We start from the raw sequence: 18,112 nt of genomic DNA, 5'->3' as shown, positions 1-18,112 counted from the left end.
AGTTTATTCACTTACATTGTGCTTACTTTGTAAAAATACGTAAGTGAAACTACTACCAAACATATAATTGATTTTGCTAATCACACATTGACACAAACCTCCTAATGGCAGTTAAAATACTGCATTGAAGTATAAATTATTATATTAAAACTGAAATACATAAATATTTGACTACATCAGCAACAATAAATATGAATTAACTGCCTTGGGGTTGCAATACATTAAGTCAGCTCTTGCCTTCAGTCTCAGCTGTAAACAGGCATGCTCTTCTGGAATCCAGCTGGGATGGCTGGAAAGGTCAGTGCTCCCAGCACCTCCTCACTTCTCACTAGCTGGAAGCTACTTCAACTGCACCACTCTCTGCTACTGGACAGAAGTGATCTGATGTCCTCTAACACACCTCAGGTAAAACCAGCAGAGATGAGCAGAGATGATTCCTGCCCTTTGCCTGACAGGAAATGTGAAGCCCCATCATTGGATTTAACAAAGTGACAACTAGAAATTATTTGAAGAATAGAGTCTGAGCACTGCAATGAAATGTACTTTGTACTGAAATCTATCCTGAGGCTTAAAGAGCATTTTACTCATGCTGGGAAACCTTTCTTAGACTTAACTCATGAAAATGATCACTACATGGCTCCAGCTGCAGACGTATAAAGACAGGTTTTGCCTCCAACTGAGAGCCAGTCCAGCACCTTTTACTTATAAAAACCCCACCATTTAACCCATTGAGAAGTCAGCTGGCTTCGTCATATGAATACAATTAAATACAGGCCCATGAGAGATAAGTGAACCCAGTTTTAATATCTACTTGGAAGTAAATTTACTGCACTGAACAACAACAAAAAAACAATATATAAAGTAAGAATTCCATTGATGTCTGTCTGTACATTTTTCCCCTAAGGAAGTTACTGCATTTTATAATAAAGAAAAAAGAATACTCTGTCACCTCTCATTGCTTTCTCATTCTTTTCTCCAAGAGAAAAGAATGAATAACAACAGTTTCTATTGAGTAGATGGCATTAACTCTAAGCAAGCAACAAGCTGACAGTCAGGCCTTCTGGCAAAAGAACTGTCAGTGTATTTCTCAGGTAATTCAGCTGGCACCTTCACTGTCTCAGTGCACATTCAAACGACAGCACTGTACACATGCATGCCCTGCATCCTGAAAAAACGGCTGAGCTCCATTCTCCCTGTGCTCCTGAAATACACAGTTACAAATTCACTTGCCACATGTAAACCTGACTTTTTTTCAGGAGAATTTGATTACTTAGAGGACTAAATATTTTAATATAATTTTTGTTTTATCTCTTTTTATCTCTCCTCACAATTTAGTCATTCCCATTTGTCTGTTTTAGCGATGTGTGCAAGCATAAAAGATTTTTTCAAATATATTTTAACATTCACACACCGACTTGGACAAAGTTAGTACTGGGTAAGTATTCTATGATGCCTTACAACAAAAATATATCCTTCATGAAGAAGCTTCATTTATTCAAAGGGCTAAGGTTTAAACAAGTTTTTCATTATTGCTTTGCTTGTTTATAATGAAAACATCCTTGCTGCTTTTAGATAAACCATCGGAAGAGTTTGTTCAAAAGTACATACATCTGGTTCCAATGTGACACAGCGCTGAAATGCTTTGGCAGCACCTTCGTAGCCTTCCAAAGCAATGTATGCACAGCCCAAGGAAAACCATACACCTAGCTGGAGAGAAAAAAATTAACGGTTACCTACATACATGGATATTTCAGCAGAAGAGAAATCATTTGCCCTGGGAGAACACACAACTCTTGTTGATTTTTACCCATCTTCACCTATGACAGTATTGTGCTGGAAAAAACAGTATCCTGTACGCTGATTAGAGAAAAACTTTAGGTTCAAAGTTTTAATAAATATGGATAAGCAAAGGTGTTGACTGCATGAAGATCACTTGACCATTTGTGAAGCGCTCTTTAACAGTCCATTTTCATTTACAGAACAAAGTGATAGCTACTTAGAGGTCTGCATATTTTGCTTTTATTTGTGAAAAATCCACATTCACTTTATACTATTACAATTAGGTCAAATGATACACTAGGAAATGTTTTTCAAGATAATCACATTTTACAACAAACATCTCAAATGACCAAACAGGAACAGTTCAAAATTACAGTTCCTTCTCTTGTCAGAACATCGACCTTCTCAAGTTTCTATCACAATGTTTAGAGATAGAAATGTACTTAACGCTTTGCACAGAGAACAGAACTTGACCAGTTCAGTAATCTCGCATTTAAAGTCTTTACTTGTTACAACCAAATGTCTCTCATCAATAATGATAATAATGGAGGAGAACTCAGCATCTCCCTTCTCCATTCCCCTTCTCAGGGACCTGTAGAGAACAATGAGGTCATGTCTCAACTTCCTTTTCTCCAAATTAGACAAGCCTGCTCCTCTCAGGATGTTCCTTCCAATCAGCCCTTCTTCCAGCTTTGTAGACTTCCTTTGGATGCTTTCAAGGACCTTCACATCTTTCTGAAACTGTGGGGCTCAGAACTCCACACAGCACTCAATTGAGAACAGCAGATAGCAGGATAGTCTCTCCTTTTGACCTGCTGGTTGTGCTGTGTTTGATGCATCCCAGGATTTGCTGCCCTCTTGGCTGCCAGGGCTCACTGCTGGCTCAAACAGAACTGCTGTCCAGTGGTAACATGCATGGGAATGGTACAAAGCTACACTAGGGGAGGTTTAGTCTGGACATTAGGAAGCATTTCTTTACCTAGAGGGTGGTTAGGCAGTGGAACAAATCTTCCTAGAGGTGGCTGATGCCCCAAGGCTGTCAAGTGTTCAACAGGCATGTGGTCAATGCCTTTAAAAATGTGCTTTAACTTGGTCAGCCCTGAACTGGTCAGCAGTTGGACCAGGTGATCATTGTAGGTCCCTTCCAGTTGAAATAGTCTGTTCTACTCTAAATAGTATCAGAAAATGGCATAAATTACAGCAAAATAAATTTTCATAGCTCTTTAACAGCAAGTTCGTGATTTGCCACATGGTTAATTCTCAAAGAGCTGCAAGCTAACCAGTATTACCTTGTATAAAAGTTTCGTTATTCAGAAAATTATTAAACCCTAAATACATTAACAGAACATTTTCTGAGAGCATTATGCTTTTTAAATGAATGCAGTGAAAACAAAACAGGACATTTTATAAGGTGTTGCAAAATCAGTCCAGGTTCTACTACTCCACTGCAATAAATTCAGCCATTTCTCCATTCTATATGACAAGGTCAAAAAAAATCCCAGTTTTTCTTGGGAAGTTTTTTTGAAAGGGAAAGAGGTGGGGAAGAAGAAGATGGAAAAACAGGTTACATTAACTCCGTATTGCACAACACCATATTACTTCTTGAGGTGTCTGTTTAATATTTATATTCTCTTGTGTTTTGGGTACAAGTTCTAAAGCAACTAACTGATAATTCAGGTTCTCTTGAGGAAATCATAACAAATATTTAAACACAGAAACATTACCTTAAAATTTTTTTTCAAATCAGGGATTTTACACGGTTGAAGATAACACTGTTGGCTCATACACAAGCAGCTTTTACCTCTACAGACTAATTGCAAGGTGTAGCAAACATTCTTACAGTTCTCTCCACTTTAAACTCATTTTCCTGTCTCTAAAACTCAACTTGTATCTGCTTCTAACTTAACTGCTATAAAATTTATAGTTAATCTGCTTCAAACCTTAGATCCCAGAACACAAACACATGACATTGATCTTTGTCAGACCTGGCAGCATGGTGGGTCTTCACAATACTGAGAAAAGAAATTAACAAACTTTTGCTTATGAGGGTGTAAGTGGATGGCCCATCCCTGGAGCATGTGGATAAATAGGTGAAGATGGAATGAGCAACTACATTTGGCCTGGGCAAACATGAAAACCTACTTTTCAGCATTGTACACCTGTCACTTCCATGATTCATAAACTCATCAGTCAAGGAAGAAACTCCACATGAAGCGAAAATTATGTTACTCAAATTTCAGAGGGCAATCCTAATAGTAAATAACCATACAGTCAATCCAATTTTTTAAGGCTCTTTTGTCCACCAGCACTCCCACATGGCTGCTATCTCATTAACTCCCCTTTATATTCTTTTTAGGTTAGTAACTTCTGGACAGGAAAAGTGGGGGCAGAGACTGCAGCAATCAAGTATGAAATTGAAGGTTAGTTCCAACTTTACAGCTCAGGATACAAGTTAAACAGTGCTTCTGTAAAGGCTGAGAGGAAAAACAGTCACTGCATGTCTTATAAATCTAATGAGCCATAGTAGCACAGTCGCATTTCTGAACTGCACAGGCTTTCACCACTGAGAACCGACTGTGTGAGCTCTTTGACCTCTGGAATTGTTTGTCAAGCCTTGCAAGATGCTCACAGTAAAAGTAGAAGGGAAGTGTGTCTGTCCTTAACAGAAATGTGTCTGTGTACTAGAACAAGCAATTCTGTGAGCAGCAGTGCTAATGAACACAAGTTTCAGGTATATGTGAACTGCAAGGTTTTCATTTCTTTGTGGATTGCCCAAAGACTGATAGAGAGATTGGCTTATATAGCTCAAAGATCTCAAGCACACTTGACCGGCTGGCTAAAAAGTACACAAGATTCAAGGAGGGTTGAGAGAGAATGATTTTATCCATTACATATTTTGGGGAATCACTTGGTGCAGTCTAAAAATCTCTTCCTTCAGAAAGTTTCTAATAACCACAAAAAATTTACCATTTTTTGTAACAGGGAGTCTTTGTTTACCTGATAAATTATACACAATTCTGGGAACAAGTTAATAAGTTAATTAATTCTTATTTTCCTTGTGGTAAAGTTCTTGAATTTAGAATCAATTTCCACTCCACTTTTGATCCACAAGATGCTCTAGAATAGGAAACAATTCATTTCTGCAGTCACAGAATACAGACAGAATTTAGGAGACGGTTATGTCAATCTGCACTATCTAGCTGCTCAATCTCTTTGTTTGAAACAATTCAACTGAATCTTAAAAAGAGCTTCCCTAAGCAACAAGAGGAGGAAATGTTCACTTTCCTATATGGACAGGCCTATTTTTCTTGGATTTCCTTTCATTCTAAACTTCCTTTGAAAAGGATACAAAATAAAAAAGCATTTCAGCAGAATATTTCTCAGTTTTGAGCCCTCTAGGCCATCTCCTGAAGCCCTTTATTATCTGGAAGTCCTCTAGATCTAAATAAAATTCCTATCTGAGTAACATATATTTTGCTGACATTTTTGTTCATTTTACTTTCTATTCTAAAGATGTTTATAAGTTATCTGGAGTTCATCTGAATAAGACTCTGATTTATTGGAATAAAATACGTCAGGGAAATACAAAAGCTTCATGAAAATTACTTGAAAGGCTGGAGGCATTTAAAATTTTTTCTAAAGCAAATGTCCAGTTAGTGACATGGAACTTAAAACAGCAGCTTCAGCAGTGCTCTTTGAGGGGCAAAGAACAGAAGGAGAAATACCCTGCTTTTGCATGGACCTAGAAATGGCTATGAGGAGCACAATTTATACACATAAACAACCACAAAGCTTTTTTAACTTCTGAAGACCTTCCACAGGGTGAACCTTACTGGGATGGGATCTAGTGGCTGAGAAACTGAAACAAGATTACAAAAGTTGTCTGCAGAATAGCTTGCAAAGATCAGCAAGAGAAACCAGCCTCATCAAGAGAACTCTTTCCACTGTGGTTTCAATTTTGTTGCATTGTTGTACTAAAAGCTACTGTCATCACAAGCATAACACAGTGCTTCTCAGTGACTCCATAATAAGACAGACTGGAACACACGAAAAACATTTCTGTGAAATAAAGAGATGAGAATTTGTCTCAAAGCCAGGGCAAACTCAGAGAGGGTGAAGGGAAACTTTCATTTAAATCTGCATTCCTCTTATAACTGTTTTGCTTTATGATTTGTTCATAATTTATTTCATGGTAATTATTAATTTGCAGTGGCTTCATCTCTTTGAAATTTCTTTGAAAGAGCTCTACAGGCACAGATTTATCTGCATGCAAAGACCTGGATGCAAAAGGATGTCTTCATTTCATACTACCATTTTTAGCCAGTCTTCCAAGTACATGGTGAAAATTTTGCTAAGAATAGTAATAAACTCTTATTTTGGTAACTGCCCAGAACTGTCTTTTAAAGAACTGTCATCATCCAAAACTGAACATACAAACTAAAACCAAAGCTGTATGTGCATAATTTCCCAACCTGCATAGGGTTGATCTGCACTGAACGTTCAAAGCACTGCACACACTCCCTGAATTCCCGGTTGCGGAGATGCAGGAGGCCTTTGGAGCGCTGGGCGCGGGCGCTGCGGTGCCTGGAAAGCTCCCAGGCCTTGTCGTAATACTGGTGGTCCTTGAGAACATCACCAAGCAAACAATACAATCCTGGGGTTTCCTTCTTCTCCAACTCCCGCCTGAGTATTTCTTCTGCCTGTTAAAGAGCAAAGAGAAATCAACACATAATGAGACAATTTGTTTTCAGTTAATTACCTGCCTGAACAAACACTGCTTTAGCACCTTGCAATCATCTTAATCTTTATCAGCTGAAGATTAAGAAGTATGACAAGCGAGGAAACGGTATCTTTAGCCAACACAGCACCAAAGATAAAGTCTAGAAAGAATCTGGCTCCAAATTGATGTTTAAGAAACACTTCAACATAATATGGTGGCTTTTGGTTTAACACGCCAAGGAAAATTAAACCATAAAAACAAGAAAGAGCTTACACCTTTCTTTACATCTTAGCTATGCATTCTGTCCCAAGAACAAATACCAGTCCTCGACATCAAACCTACACCTAATTCACAGCAACAAAGTATCTGCAATTCTAGAAGTTTATCATTTTTTTACATGTCAGAGTAAGTACTCCTGCAACGACTTTCCTTCCCTTTTCTCAAACTGCTCTTTTCTGAAAATAATGATTTCCATTCTTTTATGTCTCACATTGACTCTCATACTCTTGGCTGTAGATATGCCATGCTTTTATGTAAGATGCATAAATTCTAAACTTATCTAAATCTTTGAAATAAAATATATTTGAAATATATACAGCTTTATGAAAAAGAAGACACAGGCTGTGTCTTTCAGACATCTATTATGGGCTGTAAGAAACTTTCAACAGCTATTTTTCTCAGGGCCACTATCTTTGCTCTAACAACAAAATTATTGTTTCACTTTTAAACACGAGATAGTCTGCTTTCTGTGGCTCTTTGAAAAGATAAATACACTGGACAGATGATCTGTTGTTCAGATGGAACTCTTACCTCAGTCCCTCACTGCAAAAATGCAACATACACAATGCAGATCAGTGTAATTTTTCTCTTAGAAAAGATCTACTTGAACCATCTATACCAAGAAAGATCCAACACTGTCTGCCACAGAATTGAAGTTCAACATTGCAACTCCAGTCATTCTTCTACCATAACTCCTTTACCTAAAAGGAAACCTGCTATCATCTCTGCATCTAAATTACGATTGCTTTTCTTGCGTAAGATTTGCTATCTTTGACCTTCAGATGATCTTTAGAGAAGCGAAATTTTTTACTCCAATCAGTAGAATTCATCAAACCGATATGAAAATCACCTTTAGAAAAATGCTTGGTTTACCTTGTTTTGAAATATTTAATGCATAGCAATTTTAGCGCCTCATTCTTTCTATTATTTTTGTCAAGTAACAGTAAAGTCTACAAATATTTGAAGAGCACAAGTGTGAAGAAAAGTTTAGATTGCTAGAAGAGTATTAAAATTAGCAAAAATAGAATTCCATTAGAAAGAAAATTGGTGGCAAATTATTAGGAAAATAACTTGATGGCAAGTGTTTAAGTGCCTGTGAAGCAGCTCTCTAAAAAAAGCCAAAGAAACTATTATTTAACATTTAGAATTAGCCCAGCCAAAGTAGTAGAAAAATCTTGCCTAACCAGAAGTCTGTACTTACAGAATCCTAGAGTGGTTTAGTTTGGAAGGGAATTTGAGTATCATCTAATTGCAGCCCCCTTGCCATGAACAGGGACACTTTCCATGAGACCAGGTTAATCCAAGCCCCATTCAGCCTGGCTTCCAGGGATTTGATAAAGTGCAGTTTACTTCCTCTTAACTGCTTCCATTAGCTGCTATAGCATATTAATAACAGACATTACAGAGGATTTTTCTCTTCTAGAGCAGAGAGAGCTGATTTTTTGCAGTACCCACATTAGACACCAAAAGATAAGGTGGGTTTTTTTTCCCATTCACATTGAAAAACAAGATGGAAATGTTGCTCTATGAGGAGATACGAGGTGAAAAGTGCACTGCAAGATGCATCTTCACCACTTCCTCTGCAGGGCACTGCCAAGCTCAGATTGCTATCATGTGGCAGTGCCTAGACTGGAAAGACAACCACTCACTAATGGTGCTTCACATTTAAGAGCATAAAAACATCATGTTCTGGTCTAAGCTTACAAGAATTCATTGCCAACATAAATACTTCAGCACATAGATACAACAGAGAATTAAATAAGCAGAGGTCTGACTTTTTCTTCATCTGATTAGCTATCTGATCACCTCTCTGGCATGTTGCAAATATTTTTATTACTTAAATATTTAAAGGCTAGTACAAAGATCAAACTAAAAGAAAACCCCTGTGTTATCAAAATATTTGCCTTCTACAAAACCAGATAAAACTCTAAAACTGGATTTCTCATTTTGTTTAGGATTTTTGGGGGTGGAAAAAAGAAAGAAAAATCCTTTCTCCTAACCTTGTGGTAAAATGTTTTCAAAAAATCCAATTTAATCTTTGCTAGGAACCCTGCTTCTGCAAAAAAAAATATTTCCTTAATAACAAATATTATCAAAAAATATCTTTCAACAGTGCATGTAACATAAGTAAAAGAAATGCAGCCACTAGACATTTATTCTTACTCATTAAAGGGATACTAATTATGAATAAGTGTGTTTATAACTAAAAGTTATAACTAAATTTAGAAAGATATAATATGAAAATTATCAATTAAAATATAACTCTAAAAAAAAAGAAGCTGCATAATCCTCACTGACTGAATCAGGTGCATTTATAACAACACTGGTTTTTCACAGGACAGTCTGCACCAGAGTGGATGGAATTCAATACTAATCTCCAAAGTCAGTTGATTTAAACACAAGAAAGATTTAGGTTCTTATCTTGCCTTCTAGCTACTATCAGTGGTATGGGAATTAAACAGGCTACACTTCACAACAACTATCAATATACTGTGCATTCAGGTTTTATATTAGTTTTTTTCTCCTTCTTATGTGCCATTTTGAACATTGCTTCCACTCTTACTTTTCTGTTGACTCATGCAATAATATTAGTTTCTACTACTTTTGTTCAGGTTATAAAACAAATGAATCTAGAGCCATATCTAGTAACAGTAACAAATCCTCAACAAAGTTTGCTAAATGTTAGTGACATCTTACTCTGCAAAACTTGTACTGCTACATGATGGCCCTGTTATAACCAAATGAATTATACATTTTCTAACAGCACAACGTGGAGCTTCACATGGCCTTATCTACATGCTCTGTTTCCTTATCAGCAGGTAATACCAAAACAGGAGGAAGCTTACTTTAATGTGTAAGTACTCATCACATTGGTATTGATGATATTTAGCAGTTTAATTAAATTTTTCAGGACTTAAATTCTGGTTTTCTATATAAAAGCATTTCGGAATGAAAAACATTCAGAAGTTTATTAAAAAGATTTTGTTCTTTTGCACAGATATATGCTAAGCCCATTAATGATCTGAACATCTAGTGGCCAACATACTACTCCAGTAGATTTTTGTGCATTTCTACAAAAATAACTACCAGGTTTAAGAACATCAAAACACTTTTGGTAAATATGAGCAGTTCACACTCTGAACACTTTGCAATAAAGAGCACAGATATTCATTCCCCTCGGTGCACAGCTACATGTTTCTAATTTTCTGTCTTTTTTGGTCCAAAACTAGCTTTCTTCCAGCAATTCTGTTATTTCATACTTACACAGCATTTTCTCTTTTTCAAAGCACAGCACAATCCCTCATTCTGAAAGCATTTCTAAGCAGTTTCCTGTGTCAGATATCCTGTCCTATTCTCTGAGTGCCATTTTCATAACTCCCTAAGGGCAGTTTGTGAATGTAACTAGGACAGAATGCTTTTCCAGGAAATGGAAAATACTGACCTCTATTTCTCCACTTTACTGAGAAGACTGTGATATTAGCGTGCTATCCCCAAGGCATGCATAATGTGGCACAGAATTTGCCAGCAAGGCATATCTGTCAGTTTATAATGAACAAAATCTAGGCTTTGGTGCATGACTATTAGGAAAAAAACCATGTAAGTATAAGGCATTCTGTTTTTTTTCTATCAATTGAAATTATGTATCTCCATTAAGCTTAAATTATATCAGAGCACAGTCTTTGTGCTTGTGGTATCGTAAAGACACATGTACATCCATACATTTAATGCTACCATACACCAAACAGAGGGAAAGGAAGGGAAAGAAAGAAAAAACCTTATTTTTGTCTGAAATTGGATATTTCTGAATATCTATATACATTTCTGAATACCTATATAAATTCTATATAAATTCTGAAAACACTGCTTGATAGCCTAAGTTCCTGATAGAGCCTGTGTGAGAGTTTGCATCCAAAAGAGAACGCAGTTAAAGTTAAATACAAGTAGGCATTGCTTCCAGGCATGATTTTCCAAAATCTTCCTACCATTGCTCTAACAGTAAAAGCAAAATAATCAACAATAGGAAGGCTAATAAAGCCTGTTACCAGCAATTTTAAGGAGTCATGTCACTGATATGCAGAGTTAGGTGATGGCTTTTAATTGTCTTTGGAGCTAATCACACACAGTAGTAACAGTGCTAAAGAAGTGATGGAGAAGCTCAGGAAAACATCAACACAGACTTAACAAGTCTTTTAATCTTATACCACTTCTTGTCTCAAGTGTTTGATTCTGTAATTTGAATATGTTAACATTAAGCAATTACATATATCAAACACTGATGTTACTCTATTTAAAGTGTTTTAAAAACTACAGCTAATAGTTTGAAATCAAGTGGGAAAGAAAATTAATATCTCCTCCAGACAAAGTTTCAAGACTCCATCATGAATGACTGCTACAACTTTCCTGAAGTGCCCACACTGCTGTTTATCCAAAGTAGTTAATTCAATTATCCTTGAATATTTTCAAGTATTGCTATCACAATCTTCTTTGCATCTCAAGTTGCTTCTTATTTACCAACTTCTATTTCATGTGGCTATTACTCCAACTTAATTCTTTTAGCATTCACAAGTTATGACAAGCTCTTATGTGTCTATTTTTCCTAGCAGATTTTCCTTTGATGACTCCCCACTGTAGAAATGAGTGTCATTAGTGTTTTGCCAGACAGTCCTTCACCTTTCAGATGCTGTTTCAAGATGGGATCTCAGCTACATGAAACATTTTTCTTACCTTTCCATGTTGTCCTGCTCTTTCATAGCAGATTACTGCATCTTCCCACATTTCCAGCTCCTCGAATATTTGTAAGGCAGAGCTGGTGCATCCCAGTTCAAAGAGTAAGCTTGCAAGCTGGCGCTGCAAAGATAAGAAATTCCAGGTACTGAAAGTAGCAAATAATGCTGACACAATTTAAAAAGATGTTAGAGGCATTTCTGACATCAACAAGAAGCAGACAGATAATACAGAATTATTCTCCTGAGGCTCTCAGGAGAATTATTCAACCTGAGGCTCTCAGGTTGGAGCCTCAAACAGTGTATATACCTCAAACCCCCCCCACCAACTGAATAAAAATTGTTGTGCTTTGAACAATTTAACAATATAATGCAAAAATAGAAATGGACATGGCAAGAATGAATTGACAGAGATGAATTTCCAGCCCTTAAATGAGGCCCATGTGGCTGGAGAGCAGCTGCAGCAGGAAGTTGGGAATGCCGAGTGGGAAACAGAGGCCAAAGACGGGAATTAAAGCCCCTTCTAGCAATGCTTTGTCACAGTAATCTGCACCTGTGGAGAAACAAAGATGGAGAGAAAGGCTCTGATACAATTCTGTCCAGTAGCTGTGAGAAATCACTGTCCCAAACAGCCACTGCCAAAGGGTGTCGGTTTTTACATAAACCAATACTGAATTTGAGTTTAGGTTCAACTCCCTAGCTGAGTCTTCCTCACAGTTCAGTCAGCCTCTTTGTTATTTCAAATTCAGCTATTATTTCAGTGTACTAATGAAAATAAATGAGTAATGCCTTCAATTCAAAAACAAACATGGTATGTTTCCATGACTTTGAAAAGTCATCTTTGGTCTTTATTTTTTAAGAGAAGATTAGAACTGCAAATGGGTTTTAACCTTTGAAATAAGGGTAACATGCACTATGTGTGACAGATAAATAGGTTTGAAAAATAAATGGGAGCATTCTGTGTATGGTCAGCTACTTATGCACCACACAGTTAACCTCTGCAGGGGACTTTGTGATTTTGAATGGACTCCCTGAAATTCTCTACATATATTATGAATCTATCTTTATTGGTTTGGGTTCAGTATCTGTTGCAAATCCAAGGAGTTACTAGAGGGGAACAGACCAGTAGTAAAAAAAAAAAATTACATCTGGCTACAATTCTTTGATATAAATATGTAACAAACTCTGAAAACCTCTTTGTTAGCTTGATATTAATCACTTAGGAAAAAAGTTTTGTCATTGTCTAAAACTAAATCTCATTAATGCTTAATTAAATTTGCTCAGTTATATTTGGTAAAATTTATATATGCAATGCGTCTTCATTAGTATGACTAGAAGATTGAGTCATCTTTCATTATAAATCCTTATTTTAGCATTTCTATCTTTGGCTTAGAAAACTTGGATTGAAAATGCCACTGACAACTGGAAATGAAAGCCATATTTGATGGTTATATTGCAAGTGCCTGTGCCTGTGAAAAGGTTATGTAGAAAATCCTGAGAATGCTCGGAGAAGATATGATTGCTTAAAACAACATCCAGTGAGATTAGAAATCAAAAAGGAATAAAACACCATTAAAAGTAAACCAACATGAATACCTTTGGAGGTATGCAATGTTAACAATTTTCTTGAGTTTGTTAAATATAGCATCATCAGATAAGACTTTAGTGTGTAGATTTCTGTTCTAGAAAATGAAGATTAACAGTGTAGTTATGGGTATAAAAAAATCCTGTCAGTACTGGTAAAAGAGGGGACTATCTCAAAAGAACAGCTTTCTCAGGTCAAGTTCTTCAGTGTACTATTGACGCCCAACCTGTCTGATTTCACCATGATAACTTCCCAAAGTGCACTTTAGAAGACAAGAAAGATGCAGTAACAGCAGCATAAATAAATCAGTAATAAAAGGTAAGACAATGGCAAGTTTATTTTAATAGGAAATAAAATATAGCCTGTCACCAGCAATTTTAAAGAGTTACATCACTGATATGCAGAGTTAGGTGATGTCTTTTAATTGTCTTTGGAGCTAATCACACACAGTAATAACAGTGCTAAAGAAGTGATGGAGAAGCTCAGGAAAACATCAACATAGACTTAACAAGTAAAGTCTTTTAATCTTATACCACTTCTTGTCTCAAGTGTTGAGAAGTTGAAGTTTGCAAGTTTTAGTCTACTTTGTACTGCAGGACAAAGGAAAGTAAAGAAGAATTGCACTAAAAAGCAATGACCCCTGTGCTTGTCAGAAGAAGACATCTGAAAGCAGAGCACTGTAGAGCTTCACTTCTCTCCAGGAATACCTGGTGTATGTTTGGTTGTCTATGTTTGGTTATGTCTTTATTTCTACAGAGTTTCAACTCAAAGTCGCATCACACTCATTTGACTTTGGGGTGATGCAGCAACAAAGATAACCACCACTGACTCTTAAGTAAAGACTGAAATGGGATTGTTTCACACCTGTATGGCCCAATGTGGAGGCACCTGACAACAGTAGAAAATCTTCATGCGTTCAGACACCGATGTATTTGTATTTTCAAACTGGTCTGCAAGTGCCTGTAAATGCAGAGTATATCCTGATTTAGTATTTACTCAGATTTAATCAACCTAAACCCCCCATAAATTCAAAGTATTCAGAATTCTAGGCATTTTTGACATACTGGAGAAATTATAATCAACTATAATCAATACCAGGAATAAGAATCCCAAGTAATTTAAAAATTTAAAATCCCAAGTAAACACTTGCAGAGTCAAACTGCATCAACTATTGTAGTGACTCTGCCTAATGCATTTCAGTTCTTAAGCTAGTTTTCCCCTAAGACAGAATTGATGTGCTTTAGGCATGACATTTCTTGTTTAAAAAAGAAAGACAAACATATTAAAGTGGACCATGGTTTTGGAAACAGTTCTAATACAGAATAAATTATTGTGACTTGGCATACAATTAAATTCAGGCTATTTTCTTTCTTTTGGTGGAGCTTTGGATTGTTGAAATATTTTCTTCTGAAGCCCTTTGAAAGAGAATGGCAACTTTCACAGAGAAAAACTGCACCACTATTTTTTTCTCTGAAAATCCACTACCAAGTTACTTAAATCAAAATTCAATAGCAAAAACCCCACAATAATAAAGGAGGCTATAGCCAGAAAGGTGATTAGAAATTTTAAGGTAAGGGAGAAACACTCTTCAAATGTCAGTCACCATCAAGTAGCAAATTCAAGGACAGTGTATAAATAAGGGAATATTAAGTTACTTGTGTTCACATGATTCACCTATCAAACTCTCTTTAGTAACTCAAAGACTTACACGTGGTGCTACACAGGTCAGAATTTTCTCAGCTTTCTGAAAATGAATGCAAAGATTTACCAAGGTAAAGGAAAAAATTGATAGGATCACTTCTTTCCCTCTCTTTCTAAACCAAACTGTTGATATCAATAATGCCACTGACAGCTGCATAAAATCAGTTCTGTGATTCAAACTGCTAATCATCTTGTAACTGTTATTGATGTTAATGGGATTTACTAAGCGGCTTCATTCTTTTAATAAGAAAATAAATCACAACATGGAGCAATAATTTACGGTCTAAATTGATGCTTAACCTCCTAATTTTAAATACTAATATTTCACATATTTCATCTAATTCACATTCTTTTTCATAAAATTATCTCCAGAGGCCTATTCCTACAGATTATCCAGAAGCCTATGCCAAGCAAATGGCTGAGCTGTATTTTTGCAGTAAGGAAAACGACACACTAATAAAATTGCATTCTTTACACAGTTTCAGGCAAACCAAAAGAGTTAGATTAAAATAAAACTTTTAAAGTAATATCATTTAATTTTAGAAGTTATTTGAATACAAGCTGTATAATACATTACATTTCTCTGTTTTAGTTCTGCTGAAGTGTTCTAATGCAATGCAGAAGCACATTTTTCTATACTCTGTTGCAACAAAAATTAAACAAAAAAATTGTCCAATTCCTTGGGTATCCATTTTATGAGACTAAACAATGTAGTAAAATACAGTTGAAAAATTTAAAACCAACAATTGCTCTAGGCCTTAGAAAAGCAGGAAACTCCTAAATATGTCCTGCAAAATAATTTTTTTGAGGAGTACAGGAAATGAAAGGCAAGAAATATTCTAATTGAATCAAAATAGTTCTGGGGTTTTTTTTTAACTTTTTGTCTTCCCCTTTTCTATTTTCTACCGTTCCAACAGAAATACAAATACAAAAGAAATACAAAGAAAAACATTTTTTCAGAACAACATATTTTATTTTAAAATGTGTGGCCATATCTTTCTATACTTCTCAAGCAGAAAAACCAAATGTAAGTCATGTGTTAGAAGAGAGTATGATTGTTAACAAGCAGAATTCTCTCCCTTCCCAAAACCAGTACTGTACTCTGTTTGGAGTTCTAAGAAAACTGAAAATGAAGGTAGAATTTCTGAATATTATACATTCCTTAGGAAGAGTAAAGAGCAATGAATTTAGAAGTCCTAAAAATCTGTGGTTAATGTACTCTTTAATACATTGAAAAAATTAGCTTTGACAATTCTGCCTACTATTGAAGTATAGAAAATAAGTTACTCAAATTTTGAATTCCGTGTTTCTCAATAATGCTTGAAGAAATAACATTTGGGCTGTATAATGGCAAGAAAATGAGAATTCTACCATTATTGCACAGCTAATATCTAACAGATATGAGATCATAGAACAATAAATCAATAAATTCAACAAGTGAGCACTATCAAGTGAGCAGACATTTTCATTAATAACCTTCAACATAAATACACTGTAATAAAAAAAGTATGTAAACACAGAATACTTGCAACACAGTCAGATATAAGATTTTGTGACTTAGTTTAACTCGAGACTCAGATTGCTGCCTTGCAAGTTTTTACTTAGAAACAGAGCAGAAGCCAATTAAAATTCACAATTCTAAATTATATAAGTTCTACCACAGGCAACATTTAAAAACATTAACAGCTTGCTCCCCCACCATGTAACACACCCTCTTCCCAAGGCTTAAACTGTCACAGCAGTGAGTTCTAAAGTCAAAAACCACAATACAGAGACACAATAATCCAGTCTGGACACAACAAAACCAGATAGTTTTGATGGAATTCTATATCATGAGCAAAGACTACACCATTGCCACATGAACACAGGAAAAGACAGCTCTAGAAACTACAATGTGTTTCCCCACCACATGCTCCAGCGTCTGCTCTGAGATGAAGCAGTTCAGTAGACTGCCTGTTTGGGACAAGCTTACCATGCTAATTTGAAATGATCACAGTAGGGCTTTAATTACTTATCAATCTCAGTCTAATCACTTTTCCAATCAATCTCAGCTGGTAATTATCCACAACTGAAGTATATGGAGCTTGTAAAGGACTTCCCCACCTTGCACATAATTTTTGTATGTTCATTCAATTGTATATTCTTGCTTTGCTTCTATGTTCAACATATGTGTAACACCACTAAGGTCTTCAAGATAAAATATCAGCTTTGATCTTTGAGCCTGACCCAATTTCAATCTCTTCATCCCCTCCGCATGTTTTACCATCCTTATCGTCAGCAGCTGACTGAGTTAGAACTTTTTTTTTTCTTTTTAGCCAGACCTTATCTCTGTGCTTAATCTCTGGAAATACTATTACAGCCTTGCAGTTTCTGAGTTGTCATTTTCCCACAACATTATGCTGTTTGATTTCTCAACCTATTACAGTACAGTTTTTAAATTTGTTATTCATCCAACTGGTCTGAAATCCCTCTCCCAGAGATTGTTCTTTTAGTTAAAATATAATCCTTAGATTGCTTTTTGCATCTAAGGTAAATAAATGGCGATTTCACATGTTTCTTTCTATTCTTAATTTCTTTCCAGATTAAATAGTTTACCTGCTTTAAAAATACCCCTCACATGTAATACTAACTATATGTAAACATTTTTTCCCATCTATTTCACCTGAAGGATGTCCTGATGCAAGCTTACTTAAGGGAAAAATCCCCCCACAGCCAAACAAAAAACCCCCAAATTCCTATCTTTTGAAGAGAGCAGAATATTTAATACTTGTCAAAAACTTACTGGAAACAGCATAGCACCTTGCTTGTGCAGCAACTACCTAATTCCATCTGGATCTCCCATCTCAAAAACATTGAAGATACAACTACTTCTATCCAAATTTAACATTGCTGGCCCAAATAAAACCTCCATTTTATCCATGCGATTTGATCTCACTTCTTCCCAAGTTTTCCTATCAGTAACAGTGTGGCTGCATCACTTTTTCCTTTACCTATCTTTTCCAACAAGCATTTTCCAGTTTTAGTGTTCCAGTCACAACTGTTCCACTCGATTTCCTTCCCCCATGCGACAGCTTGCTTCACAGACAGTGTTAATCATCATAGCTTGTTTATTGTTTTCCTGCCTTGTCCTACTGCTAACCAGGCATCCAGCTGTTTTCAACCAACCACACCTATTTTAAAATGCTAGTCTTTACCACGTTATTACCTGACCATGTGCTGTGCATTGACCAGTGCTGCTATCTCCATCCTTCTTTTATTTCCTCATACACTTTGATTTATCCTGGTACCCTTGATATTTCTCTTTATTTATGATTTTATAAACAG

General features: G+C 36.0%; 1 protein-coding gene across 3 annotated transcripts in view; it reads right to left on the bottom strand.

The window, feature by feature from the left end:
• The window catches only part of TTC27 (tetratricopeptide repeat domain 27), a 112,065-nt gene that overhangs the window by 17,722 nt on the left and 76,231 nt on the right, over positions 1-18,112 (bottom strand). For 2 of the 3 annotated variants that reach the window (XM_058802118.1, XM_058802120.1), the window contains 4 exons: positions 13,952-14,047; positions 11,504-11,626; positions 6,252-6,479; positions 1,609-1,707 (listed from right to left, as the gene is read on the bottom strand). In XM_058802118.1, the coding sequence (XP_058658101.1) occupies positions 1,609-1,707; positions 6,252-6,479; positions 11,504-11,626; positions 13,952-14,047 (546 nt within the window). The remainder of the gene's footprint in view (positions 1-1,608; positions 1,708-6,251; positions 6,480-11,503; positions 11,627-13,951; positions 14,048-18,112) is intronic. The other variant, XM_058802119.1, reaches the window with a different exon arrangement.

The sequence above is a fragment of the Ammospiza caudacuta genome, chromosome 3 (assembly GCF_027887145.1).
Source record: "Ammospiza caudacuta isolate bAmmCau1 chromosome 3, bAmmCau1.pri, whole genome shotgun sequence".
NCBI lineage: Eukaryota > Metazoa > Chordata > Aves > Passeriformes > Passerellidae > Ammospiza > Ammospiza caudacuta.
Note: the sequence above shows the minus strand (reverse complement) of the source record. Positions and strands in the feature narration are given on the sequence as shown.